The following is a 14,578-nucleotide window of genomic DNA, read 5'->3' on the forward strand; positions in this document are numbered from 1 at the left end:
GTCCATCTGTCCTGCGGCTGCCCGTACGCACTCAGTCTGTTTGTACTCTCTCTGCCTATAACAGCTTTTTTGTGTGTGTGTCATCTTCTTGTTTCCCTGTCCCTCACTCTGTCTGTCTGCAGGCCCCCCCGCCCAGCCTGCTTCCTCTCTGTTTGCCTGACTGTTGGGGTCTTCCTTCCGCTCCCTCCATCTCTGCAGGCTGCTCACCAGGGGGTTAGCTTCACTTCAAAGCTATGCCTGTGACAAACATGGCAGTTTCGAGCCCGAAGGGAGGCAAAGGTGAAGCCGGGCCGGGGACCCCATGTCCGCATCGGGGTCTTGGCTAGCTTCACTTTCAGCCTTGGCACCAGATTCTCCAGCTCCCTGAGTGGGGGTGGAGACGGCATCAGGCTGGGGGGCTCAGGAGCCCAGGGCCCCAGGCTTCCCCACCCTCTACCAGGTTTCTGTACCGATGCAGCTGGGCGTCTCCCACAGTAAGCTTTCGGGGCTTTCGGGGGTCTCCGGAGCCCATGGGACAGGCCATGCTGTGGCAGAGGAGAGCATAGGCCCGAGGAGCCAGGTTCTGTGTCCCTGAGCCCCTGCCTGCACTCCCCTGCCCTCCATCCATCAGCAGGTCAATGCCCAAGATGGTGCCATGTTCATCCGTCACCAGTAGGAGGCAGGAAAGGTGCAGGGGGGCCGCCTCTGGGGAAAAAGGGAAAAGTCGGGGGCAAAGACTGTCAGGGTCAGGGATACCAAATCAAATGCCCACGGGGACTAGGAGACTGAGCGAAGGGGACTAGGGAGAGAGGGCACGCCTCATCGGAAGAGGACTGCGGCTACACAGAACCAGCATTTGCCGCTGGGTGGAAACGTGGGCCTGCTGTGGGAACTTTACATTTTTCTTAAGGGGTGTAACTCCAGAATTCTGGAAGTTTTTTCTTTTAATGTTTAAATGTTGGCTCAAATTTTAAAAAACAAAGAACATTGTGGATCAATGAAGACACCTTTTTAGGCCAGATTGGCCCGAGGGCCACCCATTTGCGACTCCTAACTGGATTCTGAGGGGCAGAGGAGGGCTTTGAAGGGGAGTATGCCTGGGCGGGGCGAGGCAGCGCCAGCCCTGGGTTCTTACCGCTTCTCTGTCCCTTTCTCCTCTCAGGCCCTGGTTCGTCCTCCGCTCTGTCCTCTTGGCAGCCGACCTCGCCACCTCCTGCCTCCTGCTGGGCCCCGTCTGCCTCCCCTGGGGGGTTTGCTTCCCGTGGGGACTCCCTGCTGGTAGGGGCTGGCTTCCCATCCGCCTCTGTTTCTACTTTCTCGGTGCCTGCGCCCTCCTCCTCTCCCCCTTCCTCCAGGCTGACAAAGCTGACATAGGGGCTTAGGTCCCGCAGGTGGAGTGGGGGCTCGTCTCCCAGGAGCCGGGCAGCCCCCAGGCCTGGTGCAGGGCCTGGCTCTGCCCCTTGCCCCAGGCTGATGCCCACACTACGGTTGGGCAAGACGTGGAGCACCCAAAGGGCGCGGTCCTGGGGCAGCCTTCTGATCTGAGCCTCCAGCTGCCACCAGCAACCCTCCGGGCTGGTTCTCACGGTCCCGCGCTCCGCCACGAACTTGTGGAACCAGCCAAAGAGGAGGGCAACGAAATCAAGGAACTCATCCCGGTATCCAGACACAAACTCCATGTCTTCAGGGAAACAAACAAGGCCTGGGCCCAGACTGAGCAGAGGGAGGGATGTATGGTGAGAGAGAGGTACTCGGGAGAGTTTGGGGCTGGGTCATAAAATGGGGGAGATTGTGGGTTTGAGGGTCACTTAGGGTGGAATCTATGTATGAGTGTTAGGAGTGAGGAAGGAGTTTTCAGGGCGGAGGATGGGAATTCAGGGTAAGAATGGGGTCCAGACTTGAAAGTGGGTGATAGGGTTAAGGATGAGTAGTCGGGAGGGAGGTGGTATTTGGGGCTCAAAATTTGAGGCTCAAACCCTCAAAGGTAGGGTTTGAGTTGAGGATAGAAGTGGGAGAGGGCTAATCCTATGGGCAAGGGTTTGGTGAGGAGGGAAGAGTTTTGGATCCGTCTGTGGGGTGTGGGAGGAGGGGGACAGGAGCTAGGGCATCTTCGGCTTGGATAGGTTTGGCGGTGAGCCCCGGCACACCTAGCCCCTCCCGTCCGGTCCGCTACTCCGGTACCTGCAGCCGCCACCACTTTTCGAAGGTAAATACCTCGGGGTGGGGCGTGACGTCAGGCTGCCCGAGCCCTCCGCCGGCTCCTTGGGTTGCCACGCCCCCTGTGTCTTGCGCGACGCAGAGGCGCTCAGGGCAGTCAGTGTGCTGCTGGGCGCGCGGACTCGTCTGCCGCGGTCACTCCAGCCATGTGACTGGATCCGTGACTGGATCCCGGTGCGCCGGACCCGAGCCCGAAAAGTGAAAGCCTCTCGAAGGAGGAGGTCCAGCGGACTGACCTGCGGAGGGCGGGCGGGGCTGACATCCCCGGGCCGAACCGGATCAGCCTAGTGGGCAGTGCCCGCCCGCCGCGCCTGGCCCTGCAGCCTGGACTTTCTTCCGCTTTCTTTCGTCTTCTTCAAACATTCCTGGCTGCCTCCTCGACGGGGCACTGGGCTGGGTGCGGGAGCGCGGGCAGAGGCGCTCCGCCTCCCGGAGTTTCCCCGCCGCCCCAGACTGGCGATCACGCGGCTACAACGGTACTGACCGCACTTACTGGTTCGAGACGGTGAGGGCGCCTAGAGGGAGGCGCCGCCACCTCGCGCCTCGCCTCGGCCCGGCCTTGGTGCCGACGGCCGACGTCTCCCATAGAATCTCAGGCGTAGCGGGAGAAGGAAGCGAAAGCAATTGAGAAACCGGCTGGACGTCAGGCTCCGGAGCACGTCTGGGAGTCAGACAGGGCGAGGCGGGCCCGAGATGATGCTGAGCTGGGAACTCCAGATCCTCTTGCTCCTACTCTTTCTATTGTGCCACACTCCTCCAGGTTCGTCAGGGGCCCGGCTGGTGCCCAGATACCGAATCCGGGGAAGGGGATGGGGGGCACGAGGGCCACGGGGTTGAGTTGAATAAGTGGGGAGCCAGGGTCCCCAAGGCAGCCGGGGCAGGGGGAGGGCCAGCTGCCTGGGGTTGGGGACGGGCTGGGGAACACCAGGGCCCAGGTGTGATTATGGACGTGTTTGGGGAGTGTGATGTGTGAGTTGAGCCCTGGGGGTGGGAGGGGCTCAGATCCCCGGGTCTAGAGGAGAGGCTGCAGTGGGGCTGTGGGTTGGAGGCTAAGTTTACCGCTGCGTGAGCCCCTGAACCTGGGAACCTGTGCTGACCACCTCGGTCCCGCTCAGGCGATGGCAATGAAGGTAGCATCGCTGGCAGTTGTCCCTGTGATACAAGAATTTCTTCCCACTCCCCTCCTAACGATCAATACATGGGACGTCTCCGAAAATACCTGAAAGTCTATCAACGTTGCTCTTCCTACGTCAGGTAATCTCACCCACCCCTGGGAGCGCAGAGCCTCCGGGTGCCTCCAGGACCCTCTTTGGTCAAACTTGAACTCCTTCTGGGAGGACCCCTAGTCCCTTCTATAGTCCGCATAACATTAGGTTATGTGTGCCCTAATTCTCCACACCTTAGTTTCCCTGTCCCGCCTGGAATTTCCCAGTCCCGGCAGAAACTGCTGAATCTTGGCAGTGACCTCACTTCTTTGGAACGAGGAAAGAGCTGAGAAAGTGGGGGGAAGGAAGGGGGGGGCGGAGATTGGAGACACAGCTGAGACCACGTCCTTCCTTACAGGTTCCAGCTACCCTTGGGAAGTGTGTGTGGAGGCAGCAGTGACCGGTGGGTCCACGAACTGATGCGCTGCTTTGATCGTGAAGGTGAGTGCATTCTCCCTCCTCCCCAGGCTCTGTCTCCAGGGCTCGGCCGCCTCCACCTTACACTTTTCTTTGCCTCAGCCCTTTCCCCTTTGACACCTCACATTCCTATTCTGAGTACTTTCACTTAAGTCCCTGTTTACCAGAAATCACTCACCGTCACTTCCAGGATTTTTGCCAATTCATCCTATCACCTGTGTACTTAATGTTTCCCTTGAAATCAAGGCACTATTTTTATGTTCCAGTAATTTATTATGGAAATTTAAAGACATACATAAAAGTTGAAAGATTTGTACAGTGAACATCCATACACCCACCACCTAGATTCTATAATATTTGATTTTTATATTTTATGTGTGTACATAATAAAGCAAATATATTTTATATTTTACAATATCGAGTCTGCAGCATTTTAACTATATTTGCTCTATTGTACGCCCATCTGTCTATCCATCCCTCTATTCCTCATCAACCTGCCTAATATTTTTTGGTGCACTTCCAAGTAAGTTGCAGGGTTGACTATACTTTATCCCCAGACATTTCATCATGTATATTATTAAGGAGGGTTTTCTATTTTATTGTACCTTTTTTTTTCTTTTAAGGTAAAATTTACAAACAATGAAACGAATAAATCTTAAATGTACACAGCCACTTCTGAAAAACTTAATGGCAACTAGTCCTAAGCAGGAACATCTGTGAAGTCACAAATTTGATATGCTGGTTGTATTTTTCTCCTAAAATAAATACACAACCACTAAGACACAAAGTGTTCTTCCAGGTCCCAGCTAAAGCTGTCTTCTGTAGTATTGGTGGTACCCATACTGCCCTTTGGCTACATAGACCTACCTTATTCATTTACTCTTCCTGGCTACTCTGGCCTTTAGTACTAAAATTATCCCTGCTTTACAGCTGAAAGAAATGAATCCCAGAGAGGTTAAGAGACAAGGGGCAAGGTCACAGCTACTTTGTAGCAGAGCCCGGGTTCCAACCCAGGTCTCGCCCCAGTGGTTCCATGTTGTGGTTTGCTCACTTCCATCTCCCCATGTTTCCCCTCTGCCCCTGCCTTTCTTTCCTGGCATTTAGCTGTTCCCTTGATGTTCTCCTTGACCCACTACCCTTCCATCTAGTTCTTCAGCTTATCCCCTCATAGCCCTGATTCCTCACTTCTTGCTTCTTCAGAATGTGGACGTGCTTACGCCAGGAGTGTGGCCCGCCAGGGACATGTACCTCCCCGCAGCACCCAGGTTCCTGAGCCCACAGAAAACACACTTTCAGCCACGGGCACCCCCGCACAGAAGTACCTGCCATCCACCCTGCAGCCTACCCAGCAGCCCACCCCTCCAGAAGGAGCACCTTCATTGGACCAAAAGCTCATCCACACCAATGAGACTACCACTTACACTTCGGGCCACCGTCTGGGGGCAAGGCCTGGGGCCAGGGGGAACCAGAGGCAGCTGGGAGAGAATGTGGGTCCTGCAGCTGGGACATCAGCCATGGTGCCAGTGCTGTCCCTCTTGGGCATCGTTTTCCTCCTCACTGGAGCCCTGCTCTACATGCTGTGCGGGAAGAGGAGAAAGCAGTCACTGCAGTGTCCTCCAGGTAAACTGGGCCTCTGAACCCCTCCTCCAGGGATCCAGAGGCTCCTTGGTAGGGATCCTGCCCACAGTAGCTCTCAGGCCGGCAAATGTGGAGGCTGCCTGCACCACGGACAACAGGCAATGAGGGGAGAGTCAGCCAGACTACAGAATGGGGAGGGAGGGAAGCCACCATAGGCCCAGGGACCAGTGCATGGCCTTCAAAGCCAGGCAGTGCTTGAGCAGCATCAAGATGGCAGCTAGAGCAGACGAGTGGGAGATGAAGCGATGGAGGAAGGTGGGAGCTATTCGTTCAGTTCACACATCTTTATTGAGCACCTACTGTGTACCTGATCTGTAGTCAATGTTTTGGAATCTGATTCCCCAGTTCAAGCTATCACCCCTTGCCCACCACTCCCCCCGCCCAACTTCCCTTGATCTCAGAGCTTATCTCTCAATTTCTTTATCTTTTCCAGATTTGCACCTTCATTATGTGCGTGTGGCAGCAGACGCCAATGCTTAAAGAATGGAAGCTTGTGAGGGCAGATTACGATTTATTCAGTATCAAATGCACTTAATATACTAGAGCAATCCCTGGCACATGGCAGGCACTCTCTACATATTTGTCAATGTTTAATATACAACTAACCAGCCACTGGCCTCTCTTAGACGTTCCCTCCGTTTTTTTTTTTCTATGCTGTAATGTAAAATCACCTCTTATACTAGATATCTTGTACAAATTCTATATGTGGATTTTTTAACTACTAAAGCTTATTTTTATAATTATTGACTCTTCTTTCTGCAGACATTGGTCTCATGCCCTTGCCCCTTACCATGATTCCTGGCTTCAGCTTCTCTGCTGATGGCCACCTGACACCTTCCCCCTCAGCGCATCCCCCAATCCCTGCCAACCTCCTTGTCCCAAGTCCCTTGTGTCTTGTCCTTGTCTCTTCACACCACAGCAGTGTTCCTCCCCAACTTCAGCCCTCTCCCACTTTCCCACCCTCCCTCCTCAGCAGCTGCCATACAGCCTGGTTTTACTTCCTCAACCCCTTACATCACCCATATATGCCCCAATGAGAGTCTGAGCTCCTTGTTTTTAGTGTTACTGTTTTTATTATCAAAACCCTTAGTTCTCATTTTATCTTTTCCAGTGAACAAAAATGTGTCTTCATTGGTCCAAGTCTACCAGAAGCCTGGGGCAGGGACCTGAGGAAGTGGATTGGGTGTCTTGAGTCTCTGTCTCCTGTCCTGAGTTTGTCAGCGCTCGGTGAAGTGCATGGCAAGAGGAGCCAGGGCACAGCCAGGCATGGGCTTGGTCTTTAAGGTTCTCCATTCCCGCCTTTTGTGCCTTCGTCCTCATGGCTTCTGACCAGCAGCACATGTACGGGGCAGCCCATGCTCTCCAGGTTCTGTCCTGGGGTGCAGGTGGAGCTCTCCTTCCAAGCTTTTCACCTGCTTGGCCTAGTTTTCCAGCATCTGCTCACAGGTTCGAGCCACCTCACTGAGCTTGAGACGAGCATAGTCCACTCGCTTCAGGGCCATCTGACAGTCCTTCCTCGAAGAGTAGCTGGAGCCCTCATGGGGCTGCCCTGTGGCCACCTACAGGACATTTAGATTGATCAAAGAAGCACCCCTCCCCTTTCCCATCTCCCCAGCCAGGCATCAGGTCTCTTGCCTCATTTCTTCCCTGAGTCTGAATTTGCTATGCCACTTGGTTAGGTGGATTACCTAGGGCATATCACTGAATTTCTGTTAACCTCATCTGTAAAATGGGGATGACAGTAACTAACTACTTTCTGGAGTTGTTATAGGATTAGATAATGCAGAGTAGCACACTGTAAAAGTTTAGTAAATGGTAGTTGCTGTTATAATGACCTCAGAACACTTCCAATCCTGTTCCTTTTCTCAGGAGGTAGCCATCTGGGGCTCCATACCCTTGAGGTCTGGTCAAGTTTCTAAGAGCATATCCTGTGGCTTTCGTATTGTTTACACACCCTCTCCCAGGACTTCCCCATCCAGTGGCTCATGTGATGCAACTCAGTGACAAAGGAAACCTACCCTGGAAGGGAGGGGTCCTGCCAGGGTCAACAGGCCTGCTGGGTAGGGCTGGTCTTGCTTAGCTCCCGAGACCAAAGCTCTGCCCGGGACTCCTGAAGGCTAAGGCTAAGGCAGTGAGCTGGGCGTGTTGCACGGTCCAAAACACACACACACACACACGCGTAGGACGTTCCAACACACACACACACACCTGAGTGAGATAGCGGATCTGAGCCGACAGCTCCGCCTCCACGTGCTGCACCGACGCGGTGAAGGCGGCTGCCTGTCGGTCTAGGAGCCGCTCATTGGTTTTTTCCTTGGAAAGTTCCAAGATCACTGTACCTGCCGGGGTGGAGAGTGGGCGGGGCTCTCCGGAGACTGCCAGTATAGCCGCGCCCCAGAGCCAGCCCCACCCACCCCTGCACCCACTTAGGATCCCTCCCTACCCCACTCTCAGTCACCGGTCGGCGCATGTGCGCACGGTCGGTCTAGCTCGCGCTCTCGCTGCCGCTCCTCCTCTGGTCGTCGTATCCCGAACCTGCATTCTGAAGAATGGCTCCAATTTCCCTTTCGATGTCTTCCAGGGCGCGTAATCGCTCGTTCGCCAAGCTGTAGGTAGCCATCGTTACTCCGGGATTCTCTCCTTTTGCGAAATGCTGCGGAAAAGTGCCCGGAAATGGCTGTCGGTTTGCGCCCGCGCAGAGCGCGCCCCTTAGCTAACACTACAGTTCCCGGGATGCTCAGCACCGTCTCGCCTTTTCGGTTCACCTGGTGAACTACAACTCCCAGGGTTTCCTGCGCATGCCCAGGTCTGCGCCACAAACGCGTGACCACCTGTGGTAAGAGGCAATATCGAAATATTCACGCCCTTCAACCTGTCCACCTTTACGACACTGTCTTGTGGTCTGTGTTTAATTTCTTCTACAAGAATTTAGTGAGCGTCTGCTGGGTGCTAGGTGATGATGGTGGGAGCGCTGGGGTATTACAGACTGGACAGCCATGGACCCTGTGTTTGCCTATCCCACTCCGCCACCTATCGGAGCCTGGGGAAAGCCGGACTTGGTGAGTGTGACCTTATTCGCCCTAGCGATTCCCCCTGAGTGGGAGCCCTGAAACACGGACTGTCAGTATATTCTGAGAAGCTGGCTCCTATCAGCCTTTTCCCTCTCTGATCGCCTATTTACGTGGTTGGCTCTGGGGATACAAAGGTGAGTGAGGTGGACTCTCACGTGATAGTGGGATAAATGTTTCGTTAGGGTTACGCCCAGGGTGTGTCTCTGGGAACACAGAGAAAGGATTCTGGGAGGAAATCCTGCTTGAACTGAATCTGAAGGTTTAACCAGGTGGATGAGAGCTTGGAGTGGAAAAGGGGAAGGCACAGGCAAGCGCGTGGTGGTGTGAAGGGGCTTACACATTGGAAGTCCAGCAAGGGGTTCAGTTTGACTGGAGTGAACGCAGTGTGGTGGTGGATAGGTGTGACTGGGGAGACTGGAGTGGGGAACCAGATCAGGAAATGGCTTGCAAGCTAAGGAATTTGGACTTTATTTTGAAAGCATTTGGGAGCCTTTGAAGGATTTTCAAGAAGTGTATTCTGACCAGCTGTACCTTTTAGGGAAGATCAATATTTACAGTTTTTGGAAGATTGAGAATGAAGCCAGTTTGCACAGAGTTAGCAAACGAGTGGAGACTTTCAGTTAAACTTGAGAGATCTAGCGTTTAACTTCACTCCTTTACTAAATCCTAGGAAGATAGCAATAAAGGGATTTTAGAAAGGAGTCAAGGAGACAGAGGAGTTAATAGCAAAACTTTAAATAGAAACTGCAAGACAGAAGAGTGTGTGGTAACTGATTTAGCAGTGAAGTAATTAAGCCAGCAGTGAAGAAAGCTTAGAAGCAACTCTTTTTAAAAATTTAATTTAATTGTTTTTTGAAATATAGTTGATTGGCTTAGAAGCAAGTTGATTTACCCTTAAATCAGCGGCATCACAGTACAGCTGGGCTGTAGGTAGTACTAAAATTAGGAGGATTATTTGAAGTAGTTAGACCCCCCTATCTCCTCCTTTATATTCTCATATATCTTGGCAGCTACTCACCCCCAACTCATCAGATTGCTGGAGGTTTCTTGGTTGGAGATGGAAACCAGAGAGTCTGTGGCATGGAGGGCACCTGGGCATGACTGTATTTAAAACAGAGATTGAGTGAAAGTTTATTTACTGAATGGTGGTTTCTAGAACTCTGGCAACCAGGCTTTTACCTTCCAGGTCAGAGACTGGAAGACTCTCATCTGGGGAATTTGACTATTCAGAGGAAAGATCTAAGAGTATTAACATCAGGGGTTCTCCAGCAAAGCAGTTAGCCGGATCACCCCATAGTGAAACCCACAGTTGATAAGTCCCAACTGTGTCCACAGATCTTCTAGTCAACTTCTTAGCATGTCACCCTTAAAATGAGCAGACAAAAGATTTCTAGATGTTTGCAGAAACTCTCTAACATGGAAGGCAGAGACCAAAATAAACAGAAAAAAAACCCCAAACAAACCAAAAAAACCCCACCTTCGATGACATAGAGTAAAACTTAAGGAAAAAAAAATATTGACACGCTTAGGTCAGAGATACTATAATAAAGGATTGAATCCAAGAAAACACACTTGAAAAATAAAACCATGAGGGAAAGAATGAAAAATCGAGCAAAAGGGTTGAAAGAGAAATTGAAGCACTCTCCCAGCAAGTAAAGCAAAAGAAAGAAGATGGCATATAGGAAAGATGATGTGAGAAAATTAGAGAATCAGTCCAGGGGGCTTAAATTCTCTGAGAACAGGGAAAACAAAGGGAAGAAAGGACTTGTGTTTCTAGATGAAAAGGACCCATCAAGTGCCCAGCATCAAGGCACATCGTGAAATACCAGAACACTAGTCTCACAGAAAAGGGTCTTGCAGAAGCTTCCAGAGAGAAAATAGACCAGCAATCAGAATGGCCTTGATCCTCTGAATACAGCGCCTTCAACGTTTTTGGGGAAAGTGATTTCCAACGTGGAGTTCTGTACTCCAGCTGTAGTAGGGTGAAGGCTAAAAATGCAGTGGCTCAACCAAATAGAACTTAACTTTTTCTCAGAAAACAGTTTGGTGTGGGTAGTTCAGTGTGCTCCACAAATCAGACCGAGACCAAGGCTAGCAAGCAGTGCAGCTCTGCCATCCTTTAGGCTCTTATGCTCAAAAGTATGGTCTTCAGGCCACAGCATTGGCATTACCTAGATGCTTTTTAGAAATGCAGGATCTCAGGCCCCACCACAGACCCACTGCATCAGTATCTGTGTTTGAAGGTCCCAGGGGATCTGTATACACAGTATACTTTGAGAAACGCTGCTTTTCCCTTCCAGGTGATCTGTATGCACAGTAAACTTTGAGAAATGCTGCTTTGCTCTGGGACATCGCTGTGTGCAATGTCAAAACTGGGTTGCTGCCCTCCGTGGGTTGCAGCTGGCAGGAAGGCAGAAGAGTAAATATGGAGGAGGCACACCTGTCTCGGAGGTCTGGCTAGGGAGTGGCACATATAATTTCTACTCACATTCCTTTGAAGAAAACCCAGTCATGCGGTCTTACCAGCTCCGGGGTTCTGGGAAATCCCATCCTTACCTAGCTATTGTTCTAGCACCGTGGCAGAATAGGTTTTAGGGGATATCTAGACTCTCACAACAGCCCAACTATCAATAACGAAAATAGAATAAGGACATTTTGATATGTACAAGGTCTCAAGTTTCTCTTCCAAGTACCCTTCTCAGGAGGTGACTAGAATTAGACCCTAGTCAGAAGCCTCCTGGAGAGAGATTTTTCAAGGAGATGGAAGAGATAACATTTGTTTTGTTTTGAATGAATTGAGAGGATACCCAGATTTTTGGAGGAGAGTATAGAGCAGAATTAGTGATAAATGAGAGAATAAGCAAATTTTAAAAATGATAGCTATTCAGGGAAAACAGTTGTGCAAGAAGAGAAAGGTAATCCTAATAGACCACATGACGCAGCTATGGATAACATTTGCAATAAATCCTGGATGTTGATCTAACTCCAATTGATAGAATTCCCTTGGGAGAGCTTCGCATGTCGGGGCAGGGGGGGCGAAAGGGCGCTCAGGCTTCACCTTACATGGCAGGAAGCCCATAGACAACGCTTAAAACAAAAATCAAGAAGTAGCAAAACAAGCATGTTGTTTAGAGATGGAGGTAAATGCCAAAAGATACATCGAACGGAGGTGAAAGTAATTACCTCTGAGGAGAAGGAAATTGCAGGGGGAAGGAATTTACTTTTTCTTGTAATAGCCCTTGTAGTCGTATCTGACTCCTTCAACTATGTGGATATACAGCTTTGAAAATAAAAATTAAATAAACATGAAAAGCAAGAGAGGAGATAGACTTGACTGTGAAAGAGCCCTGAGTGTGGAGGAGTGTGTTTTCTTTGGTTTCCTGCCTTTATCCCTCCCTTTTTCCCTCCTTCCCTCCCTGCCTTCCTTCCTCTCTCCCTTTCTTCCTTTAACGGAAGAGACTTGCACGGGTCTATTTACCATGGAGGAAGAACCAGTAGAGAGAGGCAGAGTTTGAAGAGATGGGGGCGGTTTGATGAATCAAGGTCTCAGAGGAGGTGGGAGGGGGAGCGATCTGAGCACAGGTGGAGGGATTAGCTTCGACCTGGAGGCGGCACCTCAGCCTTGGTTGTGTAGGAGAAACGGTGTCGATGTCGGTGCTTGCTTGTCCGTAGGAGGTGGGAATTAAAAATCATTCATCCCTCAGAGCCTAATCTCTGTGAAGAGCGGGAGAAGTCACTCTGAATGTGAGGAAGGTTTAGAAAATTAGTGAGTTGGATGGGAGCAGGAATAGGAGGTGACCAGGGACGTGGAGGGGGATAGCGGGTTATCAGGTGTTGAGGGCCCAGCTGAGGTTAAAAGCCATAAGTTTGTAGTGGCCCAAACCCATACCCAGCGCCTAGCATGGTGTTGGCACCTAGGATGCGTTAAAAATATTTGTTGGATGAATGAGTAAATATGTGGTTATGTGATTTTTCTCTGGCAGTGCCTCAGCAGCCCCGTGTTGGAGGGGACAAGGGCGGGGTGGTGGTTAGAGCCAATAGTGGGGTTTGAGAGCAGGTTTTGTGAAAGGAGGAACAGTTGAAGGTGCTGATGGGATAGTGGTTGATGTGATGATCCTGAAGTTTAGTCTGGGAAGAAAAGCAAGTGTTAAATTGCGAGAAAACAGAAGGGCCAAGAGCTTGGTGACAAAAAACCAAGAAGTCATTAAAAAAAGTGATTATAATTGACTACATATTAAATATAAAAATTATGAATTATTAAAAATACCAGAAGCAAAATACTTTGAAGCTAGAAGTGATGGTTGCACAACATTTTGCATGAACTAAGTGCCACCGAATTTTACACTTTAGAATGGTTAACTTGGGACTTTCCTGGTGGCACAGTGCTTAAGAATCCGCCTGCCAATGCAGGGGACACTGGTCCAGGAAGATCCCACGTGCCACGGAGCAACTAAGCACGTGAGCCACAACTATGGAGCCTGTGCTCTAGAGCCCATAAACCACAACTACTGAGCCCATGTGCTGCAAGTACTGAGCCCTTGTGCCACAACTACTGAAGCCCGTGCACCTAGAGCCTGTGCTCGGCAACAAGAGAAGCCACCACGAGAAGCCCGCGCACCGCAACGAAGAGTAGCCCCCCGCTCACCGCCACGAGAGAAAGCCCGCGCATAGCAACGAAGACCCAACGCGGCAAAAATAAATAAATAAAATAAATAAAATGGTTAACTTTGTGTTATATGAATTTTACCTCAGTAAAAAGAAAAGAAAAAAAAGCTAGGAACAAATTCAGAAGACAACGTGGGACGAATATGAGCAAAATAAATGACAAAGGGTTAATTGCTTTACTATATAAAGAGTTCTTAGGGTACTTTTAGAAAAACAACATCAACCCAGTAAATCGGGTTCATCCTCACTCATGACCAAAAAGATGCAAATTAAAACTAGGGTGATACCATGTCATCTGCTTGATTGGCAGTAATGAAAAAGGCGCTCACCCTTTTTTTTCTCATTTTTTAAAAAAGCTTTTATTGAAGTATAGTCGATTTATAATGTTGTGTTAGTTTTAGGTGTACAGCAAAGTGATTCAGTTATATGTATACTTTTATATATATATATATATATATATATATATATATATATTTTTTTTTGGCCACACTCTGTGGGATCTTAGTTCCCCAACCAGCGATCGAACCCGTGTCCCCTGCAGTGGAAGCGTGGAGTCTTAACCACTGGACCACCAGGGAAGTCCCTGTATACTTTTATATTTATATGTTGGGTTGGCCAAAAAGGTCGTCCGGGTTTTTCCGTAAGATGTTACATAAGATGTTCTGTAACATCTTGTGGAAAAACCTGAACGACCTCTGTAACATCTTACAGAAAAACCCAAACGACCTTTCTGGCCAGCCGGATACTTTTATATATATATACTTTTTCAGATTCTTTTCCACTATAGGTTATTACAAGATGTTGAGTGTAGTTCCCTGTGCTACACAGTAGGTCCTGTTGGTTATCTATTTTATATACAATAGTGATGCTTACCCTCTTTGACCCACCAATTCTACTTTTTTTTTTGACCACGTGGTGGTTTGTGGGATCTTAGTTCCCTGACCAGGGATTGAACCCGGGGCCTTGGCAGTGAAAACAGGGAGTCCTAACCACTGGACTGCCAGGGAATTCCTCCACCAATTGTACTTTTAAGAGTTTGTCCTACAGACGCACTTTGCATGTGCAAAAAGACATATCTTCAAGGATAATTATTGTAATACTGTTTGAATTAGCAAGAGTGGACATCCTTCATGTCCATCAATAGAAAATTGGTAAAAGTCAATGACATCTAGGCAATGGAAAGCTAGGCAACTCGTTTTTAAAAATATATTTTATTTATTTATTTATTTTTGGCTGCATTGAGTCTTCGTTGCTGCGTGCAGGCTTCCTCTAGTTGCGGCGAGCGGGGGCTACTCTTCATTGCGGTGTGCGGGCTTCTCATTGTGGTGGCTTCTCTTGTTGCGGAGCACAGGCTCTAGGTGCGCGGGCTTCAGCAGTTGCGGTCTG

The 14,578-nt window shown here is 49.9% G+C and overlaps 3 protein-coding genes across 3 annotated transcripts in view; 1 reads left to right on the forward strand and 2 right to left on the reverse strand.

The window, feature by feature from the left end:
* The window catches only part of ZMYND15 (zinc finger MYND-type containing 15), a 6,781-nt gene extending 3,889 nt beyond the window's left edge, over positions 1-2,892 (reverse strand). The window contains exons 1-4 of the mRNA XM_024735821.1: positions 1,115-2,892; positions 450-684; positions 208-363; positions 1-30 (exon numbers count right to left, since the gene is read on the reverse strand). The exon at positions 1-30 is cut by the window's left edge and continues 179 nt beyond it. Of these exons, the coding sequence (XP_024591589.1) occupies positions 1-30; positions 208-363; positions 450-684; positions 1,115-1,658 (965 nt within the window). The 5' untranslated portion in view covers positions 1,659-2,892. The remainder of the gene's footprint in view (positions 31-207; positions 364-449; positions 685-1,114) is intronic.
* Positions 1,694-6,196, forward strand: CXCL16 (C-X-C motif chemokine ligand 16). The gene is made up of 7 exons (XM_024735830.1): positions 1,694-1,715; positions 2,103-2,185; positions 2,785-2,956; positions 3,312-3,450; positions 3,760-3,842; positions 5,019-5,438; positions 5,890-6,196. The coding sequence occupies exons 1-7, from the start codon at positions 1,709-1,711 to the stop codon at positions 5,934-5,936; spliced, it is 951 nt and encodes a 316-aa protein (XP_024591598.1). The 5' UTR covers positions 1,694-1,708; the 3' UTR covers positions 5,937-6,196.
* A 319-nt stretch (positions 6,197-6,515) lies between these two features.
* On the reverse strand, positions 6,516-10,411 carry MED11 (mediator complex subunit 11). Its single transcript, XM_024735811.1, has 3 exons — positions 7,992-10,411; positions 7,665-7,795; positions 6,516-7,015 (listed from the first exon to the last, which is right to left on the reverse strand). The coding sequence occupies exons 1-3, from the start codon at positions 8,074-8,076 to the stop codon at positions 6,878-6,880; spliced, it is 354 nt and encodes a 117-aa protein (XP_024591579.1). The 5' UTR covers positions 8,077-10,411; the 3' UTR covers positions 6,516-6,877.
* Positions 10,412-14,578: the final 4,167 nt, after the last annotated feature.

The sequence above is a fragment of the Neophocaena asiaeorientalis genome, unplaced genomic scaffold, assembly GCF_003031525.2.
Source record: "Neophocaena asiaeorientalis asiaeorientalis breed wild unplaced genomic scaffold, Neophocaena_asiaeorientalis_V1.1 scaffold129, whole genome shotgun sequence".
NCBI classification, from domain to species: Eukaryota; Metazoa; Chordata; class Mammalia; order Artiodactyla; family Phocoenidae; genus Neophocaena; species Neophocaena asiaeorientalis.